Source organism: Ciconia boyciana, chromosome 3 (assembly GCF_034638445.1).
Source record: "Ciconia boyciana chromosome 3, ASM3463844v1, whole genome shotgun sequence".
Classification (NCBI taxonomy): Eukaryota; Metazoa; Chordata; class Aves; order Ciconiiformes; family Ciconiidae; genus Ciconia; species Ciconia boyciana.
Genome location: NC_132936.1, coordinates 97,228,278 through 97,244,467, shown reverse-complemented (window position 1 = coordinate 97,244,467; position 16,190 = coordinate 97,228,278). Strand labels below are relative to the sequence as shown.

The 16,190-nt window shown below is 36.5% G+C and overlaps 1 protein-coding gene across 2 annotated transcripts in view; it reads right to left on the bottom strand.

The window, feature by feature from the left end:
- The window catches only part of BABAM2 (BRISC and BRCA1 A complex member 2), a 179,469-nt gene that overhangs the window by 114,008 nt on the left and 49,271 nt on the right, over positions 1-16,190 (bottom strand). For both annotated transcript variants that reach the window (XM_072856727.1, XM_072856728.1), the window contains 2 exons: positions 10,957-11,151; positions 5,605-5,679 (listed from right to left, as the gene is read on the bottom strand). In XM_072856727.1, the coding sequence (XP_072712828.1) occupies positions 5,605-5,679; positions 10,957-11,151 (270 nt within the window). The remainder of the gene's footprint in view (positions 1-5,604; positions 5,680-10,956; positions 11,152-16,190) is intronic.

Sequence of the window (16,190 nt, the reverse complement as noted above, 5' to 3'; positions counted from 1 at the left end):
TTCAGGAAGTTAACCTTATGCCTCTGTCACAAAGTCTTAAACAGTGTAAGATTAATAGCAATCTATGTATTAGCTGAAAAGATCTCTACGGAAAGCATGGTCAAAGTATTGTGGATTATGAGAACTACTTCTTATTTCAGGATTACCTACAAGTCTTATAAACTGCCAGTATTGCTATTTGTAAAGAGGTAAAATGACAGCTGGCACCATAGACATGACACGCTTCATAGGATGTACAGGTCCATCATTCTACTCAATATAGAAGACATATACACATTATGGGAAGATAGTCAAATAGTATATACTGCATAATGCTCTGTGCTCTTTTGAGACGTAGCTGCCCAGCACAGTGTAAAACAGTCTAGTGTAAAAAGATCAAGTCAGATCTGGACTCTAATTCCTTCTTGCCATTGACTTTGTGACCTTAAGACACTACAGATCGGGTTTTAGTTAGCCAGCTACCAACAAAATCAAATGAAGTGTAAAAGCAAAGAAAATATTATCCTTTTTCAGAATATTTAGCTCAAATTTTTGAGTTAAACAGCAGAAGTACTACTTTTTGTACAAGCACATTTGTATTTTGGTATTTGCAGCAATTTAACACAAACCTTAAATACTATCAAATAAATCAAACTGCTAAATCACAATAGTAAAGAAACCAGCCTGGAAACAATCTCATTCGACCCTGCATATTATACTTAACTTTCGTCTGTTCTCTACTATAGTTGATTACTTAAATGTACACGAGTATTGCAGTCTTTTCACAGTACTTGGAATTTGGTCTACGTCGTAAACAAAAGTTGCACTGAAGTCTTTTAACAGACTTCCAAATGATGAAATCACAGTAAGGAAAAACACAAATATGTTCTTATCTTTCAATTTGAACTTGAGGATAAACCTTTTCCATTGACAGTCTTACACACAACTGTTTGGCCCCTGGCAATGTGTCTAGACAATGTCTGTTATTTGTTTCAGTTCTGAAAGATATGCACTAAATATAATGGTCATCACAAAAAAGCTCTTCAGAAAAAACAGGTTTAAAGATTTTTAAACATCTTCTACAAAAAGAAATTAGGTCTGCTTCGCATATTTCCTTTACACTTGCATAGGAAGAAATTATTGGAAGGCTGCTGGTCACAGCATCATAGCTAAATTGGTCCAGATATTAGCTATTCACCAGGGCACAGCAAGCAGCTACATAAGAATAGGAAATGAATACTTTAAAAATTACATACAAGAAGGTGGGGGTAATCAGGGCACATCTTACTTAGCCAAAACCTCAAAAAATGTGGAAATAAACCAAAAATACCTAAATGTCTTGTTTCAACAGCATCACTGGCAACATACTCTAAAGTTCACTCATACTGTGCAATCATACTACCGTCACATAATCCAGTACAATTTGTAAATAACTGAGCTGGAGATATTTAATGAATTATCTTTATGATAATACGTCTCCATAGCTGACCAAAACTACAAAGAATGAAACAAAATTTGCATGAGGTATCTTAGATGCTAAGTCTATTAACTTCATTATTACTGTGGCATACCTGGTATGTGTAAAAAGGCAAAATGTTGCAACCAACAGAAAAGAATTTAAGCCAAAATGAATGTGCCGATTAAAAATTCAACTGCAAAAAAGGGAAAGGGAAAGTATAATAGTAAGCAGATACAGATGTAAGGATTTTCCTGAGCCAAAGCCATGTTCTTGTCAAATAAGAGAACCTTAATGAAAGACTTATCTGTAATGAACCTTGCAGTAGTTTGAGCCACCAGCTTGATTCTGCAGTTGTTTCAACACTTAGAATTTTAATTTATGTCAAATGGATTTGCATAAGAAAACAATGTAAAAGTGGACATGAAGGTCCACATTCAATTCAAAACCTTTGTATTAAAGTATAACTTTGTAAAGGAAAAAATAATGAAAGGGTGTCTTTTCCTAAATGTGCTTTTTCAGTGTAAACCAACATTTCTTTTTGAACAGTTCTTTAGCTTGGAAAATAAAGAATGATACCTTTTCTTTCAAATGAGGGAATATGCCAAGAAAACTTACGAAAAAGGATTTATCTGCTGCAGCCATTACGAGGGGTGTTATTTTCCAAATAAATAATAACTGAAGAACTTTTACTAGAATTTCAGAATTCAAAGGAAGAGACAGTTTACTATGATTGCTTTTTTAATCATTCTCGCTTTTCTTCATATACTCAGCTATTTTCCTTAAAACCCACACACACGTGAACTGCAGTTTAAGTTTAGGGCAGCAAATACCTTTAAAATAACCTGGTAAATCCACCTCTCTGGTGCGTAACAACCCAACTCATGCTATGCCTTCAAATTTTTTTTTTATAGGGAAAGGATAATACTCTCGCCACCATCAGTACAAAGTTGACAGAGTAAGATCTTATGATTCCGGAGTGTATTCTCAACAACTCCAAAGATTTTGCATCACTACAGACTGTTCTCACAGCTTACATCCTCAAACCTGAATACTGGCTTACTATACAAAGCGTTACAGTCCCACTTGCAGTGTGATTACCTACTGACATTAATAAAAATTTCAGAAGAGCGTTACAAATCACCTGGGTACTAGGAGTGATTGATGAGGCAAAATTAATGGTCTTTAAATATTTCACCAGATTTTAATACAAGTAGTATTAATTAAACATTAAAAAAAGAAGATGGCAGAGAAAGTATAACACAGGCTTGAACTTTGCAAATCATTACAGAGAAGCTACTGCAGACTATAAGGCTCACTACAGACTAGAACATAATTCAAACACATTAAATTCTGAAGTTAAACATTAAGCTGTTAATACACTAACAAGCCTTCAACTACTGACTGCTCTTCCACCTTTCAGGGCAATATATTAAAAATTATTTCCACTGCATCAATAGATGGTCTATCATGTACCATAATGCAGCAGGTAGCATTGAATCCAACATAACTGGCAGACACGATGGAAAATAAACTATTTTATTGCAACAAATCAAAGATCTATTTATGTAGAAAGTCTCATCAAAAACAACCAAAAAAAAGAAAATAAGACAGACATGGACAGCTTAAAAAAAAAATCTGATTTTTTTTTAAATAGCTTTATGAATTTGGAGTAGTCAGAGCATAATTATTTCAACAACAGTAGTTCCAATTCTACCTGCCTTTATATTGTTGTCATATGAGATGACATTCATATAGCTGATAACGTCAGAATACAAGGAGCTAAAGGCAGCAGGGGTAAAAGTCCATGCCTGCTACAGAGCACTCTCTGTCATAGTCCATCCTGGAGCCTGAGTCCAACCATTCTTCTGCCGTCAACAGACACTACTGGAATAAAACAGTATTTCTTCTCCTGTGGCTACTCATCCAGACTACATATCACCTTCCTACCACAGGCAGTTAACCTGTCAGTTTGCATAGTAGAAGTCTGCATAAGAAAGCTGAGGATTTCATCAGTAGATTGCCCATAAAGAAGGATCTGCTGTTGTAAAAATCCAGGCTATTACATACAAAACCACATTAATTTTAAAACCCCAAAGCTAAGACATTAAGATATTAGAAATGTCAAAATAAAGGTACACTGGAAAACTTTGATTCTGCTACCTTCTGTGCGTCCCTCTTCACAACACACAATCTATACAGGCATGCAAAATAAATACACATTTTCCTTCAGACTAATGAATCATTCAGTACTCAGGGTGAACAACGCTCCAGGAAGCAGTTGTGGAGCACTGATGATTTATCCACAGTATACCAACCTCATTTAGAGAAGGTGGAAGATGTTTAGTGAACATGACAGTAAGGAGGAGTATGCTGTCATGCATTAAAATGTTACTCTTTAGAAACAAAAGTAGAATCTGTTTCTATCATAGGGTTCCTAAATGATGACAGTTACCTACATAAGTCATACACCACCTTCCAACCTCCAAGTCCTGCAGTTTCCCCAGAGGCTGAACAGAGGTACAAGACAGCCCTGTGACTGAATCTATTGAACATACTGGGTATGCACTTGTCCTGAAATTCTTGACCAATTTAAAATTGTTCCTGGAAAATATGGCATCTGGAATTCTGGCAGGAGCAGACAGCATAGTTCATGTTAGATGTTCTTAGTCTCTTTTTCTACAGAGTCTTTCAGAAGCAAATCACAGCTGTCCTGCAGTCCAGGTGAACTGTTGCTGTATCCTGCTTCTCAACACCATCCTTCCTGAAAGGCCTTGGGCAACCCTCTTACATCTGACTAGAAATGTTCCCATCAAGTGAGAAGAGAAGGCCCTGATGAAAGACAGCAGCTGGGAGAAGGTCTGCTACCATAAACACAGGAACAAACTGAAAATATCTGGATGCTTTTGAGAAAGTTAGGAGTGGCTCATTACTCAAACAGCAAACAGCCTACAGAAGGTAAAGAGATCATAGGATACTGATCTCAGACTACAACCAAAAGTTTCAGTCAGATTATAGTTGTGCCTGCTTTTATTTTCATGGTTCTTAGCTCGAGACATCTTACTTGGAGAAAAACTGAAGATTCACACTTGCAATTGTGATCTAGCAATAGCTGAAGACAGTTCTAACAATAAGAGGAAGAGGAGGTAATGGGATCTACACCGACATTTTCATCTCAACACATTAGTTGCTAAACATTAAGTAGCTGTTCTTCTTTCCAAATATTTAAAAGTAAAAAGCTGAGTAAGGAGGCAGACATGCAGTTTAAAGAAGAGATAGGTGTTCGTAACATCAGCTGACTCAAACCTTGTCTGCAGTAGAAGTTCTGGCACTTCATTCAGTAATGACAGACAGAGAGAACCCAGATCTCTCACTGTGCTCTCTGAGTATAGTAACATTGACCTTATGATGGGCTTCCACAGTAACTGCTTGAAAGAGTGACTGTCCTCCTGCTGTGAAAACCACTCATTTCAAATTATTCCATGTTAGTAGTTTGTCACAAGTTTTTTTCGTTTTGTGTTGTTTTCTCTTAGCAAAGAAAGAAATACTTTTTTTCCAACTCACATCAATACTCTATAGGCCTACTTTCTAAAGCATCTGGTCAAATTAGTGTTCACTGTAAACAATGAAGCAAAGTAATCATTGAAAACTTAAATTCATGTCATCAGTATTTGCTTTCACTCCCTGTTAAGAAATGGTATATTTAGTTTGCTTCTCTGCTTCTACTATCAAGACTACTGACACGATTGGACTGTTCATTAAAAAACCCAACACTTATATAGCATGAAATTCTATAGACTCATATAAAAGCGTTTATCTGGAAATATTTAAATTTATTCCCCAAGATAATACCTTGGATATGGTCAAGAGTTTGCTACTTCTCATATTGCTAAAAACCCAGAACTGCATTGCATGCCATCTTCTACAACGACCCAAATCCTGCAAGGTCGTTTAGAGTGACAGGTGTATATCTACTACCTGGTAAAATGGCACACAAACCAATAGTATCTCTAACATCACCTTTCCAAAACATAATCCAATCAGGTTTAGAAATGGTGGACTTTCAAACTCTTGGAGAGGAGGAGGGCAGGAAAGTCAAAATAGTTACTAAGAACATTTCAGTAATTCACACTCTCTCACAAATACCGTCACTTAGACATTCATTTTACCTTGAGAAGGTATGTAGGAATATTGCTGAAATCTACAGGCAACTTCAGGAGGAAGCGAGCTGAGAATTCTCCAGTCTGTGGAAAAAAGGTAACACTAATGAGACCTGACATCTAAAACAGAACCACAAATTGAACAATCTGAGGATGAAATATTAACCAGAAAAATGTGTAAGAGCTCATACCAAACAGAAGGGTTGAGATTTAAAACAACATTTCTCAATGGAATTACTGAAGAGGAAAAAAATAATTTACGGATTTCACAGATGTTATATGAGAAAACAAGTTAAAAACCATAAAACATCATTGCCAGTAAGTCAACAGCAAAAAGTAGTCAGAATACAACAATGTGCACGACAAAAATCAGACTATACTTTGTTAGGCCCTAAATATAGATGTATCTTGGCTGTACTCATTTCCGGACAAAGGACAGGCAAGACCTGCAAATGGTCTGCAAAACCTGACAAATTTATCAGAGCGTATAGGTAAAATAGAGGCATCTTCACAAACATTGTAGGTATACATAAGAGAATTTGTGCTGAGTGACGTGATAACGTATCAAAAGTGACCTCTGAATAAACAGAGGAAAGAACTGAAGTAGAAGGTTTTATATAATTTGTTTTCAGAATTATGTGACTCTTAACACCTAGACAACCGTTTACTGAAAATTTGCCAAGTGTCCCCTACACATTGCTCTTTTTTATGCATGAAGTGTATGCAAAGGAAATGGAAAGGATTTCCTTTCTGTTTCATACACTTCCTCAAAACCAGACTTTGTCCACCTGGTTATGAAGCAATGAAATTGGCTCTTTTTGAAAAACAAATGCTTGCCTGATTTCCTCCATATTAATTTTTTGTCATCCCTATTTTTTAATTCAATAACGTACCATACAGCAGGTATATTTGTAATGTTGAATTAGCAGAACAAAAAGCATAAAACATCAACTTTATCAGTTAAGTACAAAAAGTCAGGACATCTTGAGACAAGGCAGCAAAACTTCTTTCAGTTTTAACACTGCCCTATCTTTGCATAAATATGCTACTTAATTATGTGATTACACAATTTTTAAAAAACAGTACTTCATTTTAACAGGCAAGGGGACAAATCAAAGCTGTGTGAATATGCAGCATTCGTTCTCCCACAGTAACACGTATGTACTACTTCACTATTCCCTGAACATAGTTATCTGTTCCTTATTTTCATTTTACTACTTTAAATGTTTTGCACAGTCAAAGCAAGAAGAAAAATACTTTTAAACAAGAAATGTACAACATACAAATTTTAACAAAGTGCACATCCATCTATGGTGAATGTGTATATTGCAATTCTCATTAAAAGGGTGAATGTAAATACTACATTAGATTTAAACAGAATCACCTTCATTGTGTATACAGCTATACCTTGTGGTAAGCAAAAGCCTATAATACATCTGAAATAATGGAAGCATCCTTTCTGTAAAATGCAGAAGTTACCCATGGAAGAGACGCAGAGGATCTTGACAGCAAACAGGTTGCCTGGGACCATGTCCAGATGGCTTCTGAATATCTCTAAGGATAGAGATCCCACAGTCTCGCCAGGCAACCTGTGTCAGTGCTCAGTCACCCTCAATACTCAAGGGCTTATAACCCACACAGATATCAGTGGGATGCCTTTTGGGCCACTGCTTTACTACTATTTTTGGTAGATGTTATCACAAGAACTCCACATAGCTATGGGGACAGCTTGTCTAAGGCTATGACAACTCTTCAAGAGGAATGCATTCACAGTCTTTTAACACTGGTACTAATACTGAAAATTTGCCATATGCCTTTGCAAAATACTCAGTACGTTTGCCTCCCCTCTCAATTAGCCGTGCTAATCCATAAATTGCTTTGAGCTCAGCATAACAGAAAACATTAAGGTTGTCACTGGCCACGTACCACAAGACCACAAGCCTCCATAGTGATGGACCACACCGATTGCTATGCATATTGATTCAGAAAGGAACTAGCTGAAAAAAACACTGATGGAAACGAGCTTGCAGATGCACAAGCCTCTCTGAGAACGTACTGGAGGTCAAAGTCAATGGGAACTGGTTTTCCAAAATGAATGGTAAGCTGCTAAGCAGGGTAGCTGAGGAATATAAATGACTTTGCTAAGCACACTTTTCTGTGGGACTGACATGAAATAAAATTGAGGAGGAAAAAAATTCTACAGAAGTGGATTCCTTCAATTCGTTTTATGCCTAAAGTAAGCAAAGATTTAATCCCAAGCAACTAAGCATATACAGACAAAGATGCTGTATTAGGCAGATGTACAATAAGCAATGCTAATATCAGTGCCAATTTGTTTCTTGGTCTATGTATCGGCCATGAACTACAGATAACTCATTCTACCTTCCAGTCACTAAACAAGAAAAAACAAGATCTTGAATGCAACCAAAATCTTTCCATGGTACCCTGCCAGTTACATCATTTGCCAAAAGGGTTTGTGTGATGTTAGGTTGTAGTCCACCCTGTTGCCAGCTAGCTCAGAATTGCCCTTAAAATTTGTCCCTGGTGGTCACACAACAAAGGCAAAGCAATTGCACAGAGAAGCAGTATGCAACAAGAAGTGAGCATATATTACATTAAAGCCAGGCTCTGAAATCTTTCCTGATGACACTACTCATGAGGATAGATGCCAACTTTCTGATGCTGTATTACTTATGTACGCAGAAAAATCACTGACTTCTTGTGCATGTATAATATGAAGACTACTTTGATGACAGTCAGGGCACTTACTTTTTATTCAGAGTGAAATGGATATTATAGACAGTGCTTCTTGTCTAGACTTAACTTCCAAAAAGATGCCATACAACATTTGCCATAAAATCCAGAAAATTATTTCTGGTAAAATACCAAGTCAGATGAACTGGGATGGCCACTGAACAGACGAATGGTCTCTGATCAAAACATGAGCTGCTCCAAGATGTGGAAGTAAATAAGGACTTGCAGTCTAGATCTTTTATGTCATTCAATCGAGATTATTTTGCAATGTATTACTTCCAAAAGTGTCCTGGACAGGCAGGGAGCAGTCCCTGTCCATGGTGCTCACCTACTCAACTCCAACCAGCGGGTCACTGGCATCAGGTTGAGTCAGATGAATTTCTGGCCACAGCACTGACAGATTAGATAGTTAATGGACATCTGTATCAGCTGGTATACTGCCGACATGAAGCTACTAAGCTAGATAACAGTTTGTCTATTTGTCATAGATCTTGGAGATCACTTAGGAAATTGGAGATACCGGAACAAAGGTATAAAAGCAAATTTCTGTTCCGTTTTGGGATCCAGCACTGAATTCAGGCCTCCTCTTCAAACTTTTTTAACTCATGCACTTAGATGATTGCTTTCATAACACTGTGCAAGGTTCATTCATAGATAATTATTTCAGAAGTCTGCTGAGCTACTATCGATTCCTGAGAGATGGCAACAACATGAATTTCAATGACTTCTAGGCAGAGGAGATAACGTGCAGTTTACCTCTTGCGTTTCAGATAAGCGCTCCTATTGTGCTGATCATCAAGACTAACAAGACAGTTGTAAAGGACAGGAAGGAGAACTACACAAGTTAGTTTCATAGTTTTGAGTTTTAGGACACTCAAATAAGCCTCTGTCACGTAGATACCAGGTTCATACAAGCTCCAAACAAGACTCTAGGAGTCTTCTTGATAGAGAATGTAAACTTTGAAAACAAAGCACAGGCTACAGAAACCTCAAATAGCTGTGCAACAATTAAAATTATTTGCCTCAAAATGTATTTAAGATTTATTTTATTGGAATATTTTTAACTAAGACAGCATTTCAAATGCAAAAAAAATCTTTATTCAGTCACCAAAGATCGAGGAAAGATTCAAAAGGCTTGAGTAGACATGGCTTTCCTATTAAAAAAAAAAAAGGAAAAAAACCCCTAGTTTTCTACAATCTTGAGTAGAATTCTGGCAGCTGCCAAAAATGATGATAAAATCTCAGTACAGTTCAGAAAGCCTTCTGCATTTCAATAAACCAATCTGATGATATTTACAGATGTGGCGAGTTGTTTGTGATGTGAGCTATACAGAATAACATTTAAGAACAAATTAATTTCAATGAAATATTCTGATCTATAAAGAGATCTGAAATTCTCTGATAAAGAAAATTTTACTTGGCTTGAAATAAAAAAGTCTAGATGGCTTGTCTAAGAAAAGAAAAACAGATAAATATAAGTACTGTGAGTTGAAAAGTAAACAACCTTGCGTCACCTGTAACTTAAGGATGATTAAAGTGACATAAAGCTGAATTCTAGGCTCTGATAACAGAAATGCTGAATTTTCATCAATTTTCAGACTGCATCTATTTCAGAAGATACTGCTTCTGAAGGCCAGTATATCTTAAGAGTATGCTATTGCTGAAAGTAAGAGGGGGACACGTTCAGCATAAACACAATTAGGTATTTCCTGATATATCTTACTCCAAACTTCCCATGACAAATATATTACCAGCGGAAAAAACCTGATTTTTGCAAAGCTTACTCTGTGGCAAAGATCAGTTAAAAAAAGAAAAAAAATCAAATCACACACTAACCAAAATGTCTACATTGCCAATAGCCTCATTTTAGAAGGCTGAGATGGTATACACAGAGTGTTTCTACAGAGCATGGCGCATTTCCCAGGCAAAGGATACAACCTCAGGAAACAGATAAGCCAGTTTAATGTCTAATTGTCATATGAAGACATGGCCCTGCAAAGTCACCGCACTCTAGCCCATCTCACCTCCTCCTGTCCTTCTGCAGAAAATTAGTTGGGGTTTTTTTTCCTCTCCAGTTTAGGTTCCTGAAACAACTCCTCTCAGCTTAGACAAGTGCCAGAGAGATACAGGCAGCTGCAGCTACCAATTAAATCAACTCAATCATACTGTGGAACCACACCCTAATACATCCTACCCCTAAGCAGCCTGATTTGCCTGGGCAGGGCGTCATACCATCACTGTTATTCTGCCTCTTAAACCTTCAGAGCTAACTCAAACTTCCACATAACATTATACTGTGCCCTGTAAATACTGCAAAGGCTTTCCATCAGTTTTCAAAGTTTTAATCTATAAATCACATGAACTAACATCAGGCTGAAAAAGTTAACTCACCTGGAAATCTGGTTCAATTGAGGTAGTGGAATGACAGCGATGTACAAAATAGGGAGTACAGAAAGTGAGCTGGAGTCAAATAGAAGTTTTCTCCATTGGAAACATACAGCATGGAGATCCACAGAAACAACTCAAGTTTTCCAAGGCAAGAGCTGTATTTATTAAAATGAAAGGATCACTAAAAGCATTTTAGCAGAAATATTCTTAATAGCTTACCCAGTTGTTTTTTTTGCCAGCATAGATTTCCATGTTTTCTCCATACTGGGGCTCCTCAAGTAAAGTCTGATATTCAAACATGAGACGAGAGCTCTCACGTAATCGGCTGCACTGAAATTGGTGATACTGCTGCACAAGCTCTTTCACAACAAGCAGGAGGCATTCAGGGTTTGAAGGATTCCAAGAAGCTAAATTCTGTTGAATTAGAAAAGAACAGAGACCAAAATTGTTTACAGCAATAGAAAGACCAGCACTCCCCCTTCCATACTGATACCACAGGCACATATGAATGTGGAAGCTTTGTGACAAAGCTAAACCATAATATTAAATGCAAAGGTTGTATCATGCTTTGGAAGAAAATCAGGTCAAACAGCAAAAGCAAGCCTTAATGTCAAATAAGAGTCCATATAGGGACCTACCACAAAACTGATAACAGGGCTACTACCAGGCATAGATAGACTCAAATTACCATTCTATTCCTCCCTAAAATTACATGGTTGCATCTGAGAACTTGAAAAGTTTGAATTAAAAAAATTAAAACTGATATGAAACATACAGGGATCAGGTAAGTACAACCCTGCACAATATCTAACTCAAAAAGCAGTCAGCCAAGTGAACATGCCAAATTAACACCAACTATGGAAACTACTCTGCTCCATTATTCAAATAGTGGATATAGTATTGACAGTGACGGAGCAAATGGGTTCCCTTCTGTTGCCTCAACCTTGTGCTTTACTTCACCTTGACTGTCTCTTCACTAGAGTTACCTTGACTCATCCCCTTAACACAAATGCCATCCATACACAAGTCTCTTCAATGTGCCTAGCAGAAGTTTTTATTACTATTTGACTGTATATCAAGAAACACAGTTAACAGAAATAAAAATGTTAATACAATGAAGATAACTGTGTCAGTAGCACAGTAGCAATGTTATCTCTCAGTTTAACTACTCTAACATTGGCTTAGACCAGTCTTCCATGCACAGTAAGTTTTATTCAGGAAGGTTTTCTGTGTTACAAACCATACCTAACATGATAAATGCTGCATGCCTACATCTGGTTGACCTAGAACGGAGCTATGTTAAGGGCAGACGAGGACTCACCCTGTACTCCATGCTATTAGGACATGAGACAGTTCTGATGCAAAAGTACTTAGGTCCTCATATGCTTTGTACTTGAGTCCTTGGTCTTCTTGATACAAGCTCAGGGCATGTTAACATAGTCATGCAGCTTTTGGTTAGCTTTGGGTATAAGCAAAATTAATCTGTATTTCTGTATGTCACATAGACATATGACAACAAACTAGCTGCAACAGGATTTTAAATTGCATGGAATGTACAGTTAACATTAAGATCCTTAGAACCAGTAAAGATGTCTGCATTTTACAACTAAGTGAAGATATAATATGGTAGCTTCAAATAAAATTACTTATCAGTATCTGAACTCAAAGTAGTTACAGATGGCATGGTTACTTTTGTCCTGGAAGTTGTAGATATTTCAAAAACAAACTATATGCATAATTTACATTCTTTGGCAAGGACAAAAAAAGCATTAGCCCTTTTTTACCTCTTTAGTGGAAACACTGCTGTGGTATGCAGCATTTTCTACAATGAAAGGATAGAAAATATTTCTGTACTTTGAAGTAGCTATCTTAAGACTGCCTTGTATTCAAACACATAAAAAATTATGTTTCTTAACCTACGTTAAGTAAATGAATGAAGCCGGATAAAAAACATGTCCCCTAAAATATACAAGCTATTCATACTTTGTGTAATACCAAAAATAATAAATACAAGTGAACAGGTTGCACAGAGAGGTTGTTGAGTCTCTGTCCTTGGAGATACTCAAAACCCGACTGGACAAGGTCCTGGACAGCCTGCTCTACCTGACTCTGCCCAGGCAGGGAGGCTGGACTAGATGTTCTCTAAAGGCTCTTTCCAACCTCAGCTATTTTTTGATTCTGAAGAGGTTTACAAAAAGCTCAAACTGAAACAGAGGATTTTATCAAGGTGAGGCTCCATAGTTCTGACCTGAAAAGAAACTGATGAGTTGTGTACAAATTTTATCTTCTGATAGTCTGGAAAGGCAGATAGAAAGCTGAATCAGTTCTTCACCAGGCACCATACCTTCAGCTCTACAATGAAATCTACTTGTAGCCTAATCTCTAACTATGTGGCTATTTCCATTAAAAGGCTTATAATTTTTATTATCTCTGCTGACTGTATTTCATGATATATCCCTTTGGAATGGTTTTATACAGAGTTCAGTATATGTCTATGATGGCTTAATACTTCAAGCATTTCTCTTTCCACAACTTTATATTTGTTTCCCAATGAAGTTATATATATAAAGATGTTATCAAAATGAATTTCTCATTTTCAGCATCATCACTTAAAACATACAAGTCTAATTTGTCAGTGAAAGCGACATGAAATATGTATTGCTTCCTTGAAAATCTTGTGCTTTTTTTTGGGGGGGGGGCGGGGAAGCAATAATGTTTACTAAGGAAATTTTATCTCAAATCTTACCACATGTTGTTTTTCCTGAAGTCCCCAGTCCTGGAGGGGATCAATTTTAAGAGAATCTCAGCTACATTCTACCCAGCCCCCCCACCCCTTCTCATTTAAGTTAATAGCTACCAGAGAGGCAAATAAATCTTTGTATGCACTACCTACATACAGAAAAAGAGAGACAAAATTAAAAGAAATATAATTTAGAAATACAATCCTTTTTCTATCTCATAAACATGGTTTTTAGACCACTGTCATGACTTTCAGCAACATGATTCATGATTTTTGAATGACTATGGCTGGCAGTGCTGCATTAACTGTCTACGCATCAGTCATTCCTGTGATTAGGATGAAAAACATACATTCCTGTCACACAAAATGGTTGAGGAAAATAGAGTTTGAGAAGGTGGTGTTCTCATTCTTCAGAAACACAGACATTGTTCTTGCTTTGATTAAAAAAACAGAAAAACTTACAATCTTGGAGTGTGGATGGAGCACTTAGGGGAACACTTACCTCCAGAGTACAGATTTGAAAAAGACTTGATGTTTATGTAATTTATAGATTAACCCAAGACCGACAGGCCCAGCTTAAGAAACACAACAGGACATAACTGCTGATACTGATTTGCTTTGTTTTACATGGATGAACGAACAGTTCAATGAACAGTTACAGGATTAAACTGTACTCCTATTCTCCTGCTCACTATGATTCCGATAGAAAGGGCGGCTCAGCATGGCTAAGGTGCTGTCCTTGAACCTCTGCCTTTAGAAGCTACCAGTCTTACAGACTTCACATTTGACGATGGGTTGAAGTAAAAGTACTGGTTTTTTTCCTCCTAGACAGTCAGAACACCTATAAAATGGGAATATTATAATTGCCATATCTTAAAATGTAAACTACATTCCAAAGTAATTGGTGAATGGGTGAGATACTAACATGGTTCATATAAGTTCCTCAAATACATACTACAGAGTGACTGAAAGCCTTGTTCTACCTTGTCTGCCATCTACAGCTGGTAAAAATTTATTCCCAACTTGAACCCATTTAAGCTTATCCGATTCTACTAAATACTAGAGAAAATTTGTCAGGTAGACAGCGTCTTCTAGGAAACACATTTTGTATTATGCAGTCTGAAATCAGACTGTGTATAACCTTAAATTTCCTGTTCCCAAGCTGCTGCTCAAATAAAGCATTTCCAGAAAGCCAGAGGATATAATATGCCAGTATGTATTGATATCAGCCAGACAAGTGGGAATAACCTTTCCTCCTAATGACATTGGTGTAACACAATAGAAATGTTCTGTCAAAGGAAATGACCAACAATATTTTAATAACTGACCTAAATGCAACTGAGCCTTTTGTTTTTTAAATAACATTACACTACAGAACAAAAAAAGAGCAAGAGGAAATCCATTGTCATTTGTCCAACATGGAGCTAGAGTATTGCTCTCTTCAAAGAATTCAAGAACACTGCATCATAACAGTGTTTATGCTGCATTGCCTTAAAGCTACAGGAATTAAAATGAATTATTTGACTGTAGGATCCTTACTAAACACCTTTCATTGAGTAACTAAAGATTCAAACAAAGTATGAACTGGTTATAAAAACGAATCACCTGGAGAAATATTCAACTACCCACCCAGTACATACATCAATTACAAGAGATTCTCACTGATGAAAGAGTAAATATACAATGGTTACCCAAATTTTCTGTAACACAAGTTCTGATTTAAATAAACATTAATTTTTAACTTTAGAACTATATTATTGTAGTGCTTGTTATTTGGCAATTGGCCATTACATTTCTAGCCATTTTGTTAACTTTGCAGAAGGGCTGTTCTTTTCAGAAGATCTAAATTTATAAATTTTAACACAAACACTTCTGAATACAATTACATATCTATGTATGAAATGTCTTTTTACATATCTTTAAGTGTTGCTTATTTGCCCTAAGCACTAAGTTCATTCATCTGAAAATACTTTTAAACCATTTTATTGTGATCCAATTTCAACAGTATGTCAAAATACGTGCTACGTTGTTCTCTTAGTTTCAAACGGTACCTCCTTTAATCCTCCTTCTATTTTTGAAATCAAAGACAAAGTAAGCAACTACCTGTAACATACATTGTTGAAGCCTAACTAAAGCAGAATTTGATGTTTATCAAGTTGATCCCTTGTAGAATGCCTTAATCACTATAATTTCAGCATTATAATAATTCTTCTGAGAACACACAAGGATTTGTCACTTTAGCCAATGAGAGTAGTGTCCCTGCAACAGTAAATTGACTTCCTTCTTTAGACATAAAGGATCTTCTAAATAAAATTTTATTTAGCAATGAAGTATTGTATACACTACTAGACTTCGGAAGTTGTTTTAAGAAGCAAAATTTTAAAGTAAAGGCTTTGGACCAAAAAGAAGGAGTAGCAGCCTGTGCGCTTCATGTTCCGATTTTTTGCCTGAAGGCTGTATTCCAACCCTAGCCAATACAGCTTTTTAAGAAATAGTATTTAAAATATTTAAAACATTAGAAGAACAGAGCAAGCTTCCAGTGTTTCTGTGCTCCATGGCTCCAAGTTTTGTCACACAACTCAGATCTTGCATAAGAATTATGCTCTGAATGCAACTTCAAAATTATGAGTTTTAGTTGTTACGGCTTCAGAAAAACCCTGGAAATACAAAACCACACATAACCTCATTTTCTACAGCCAGACTGTTGAAGCCT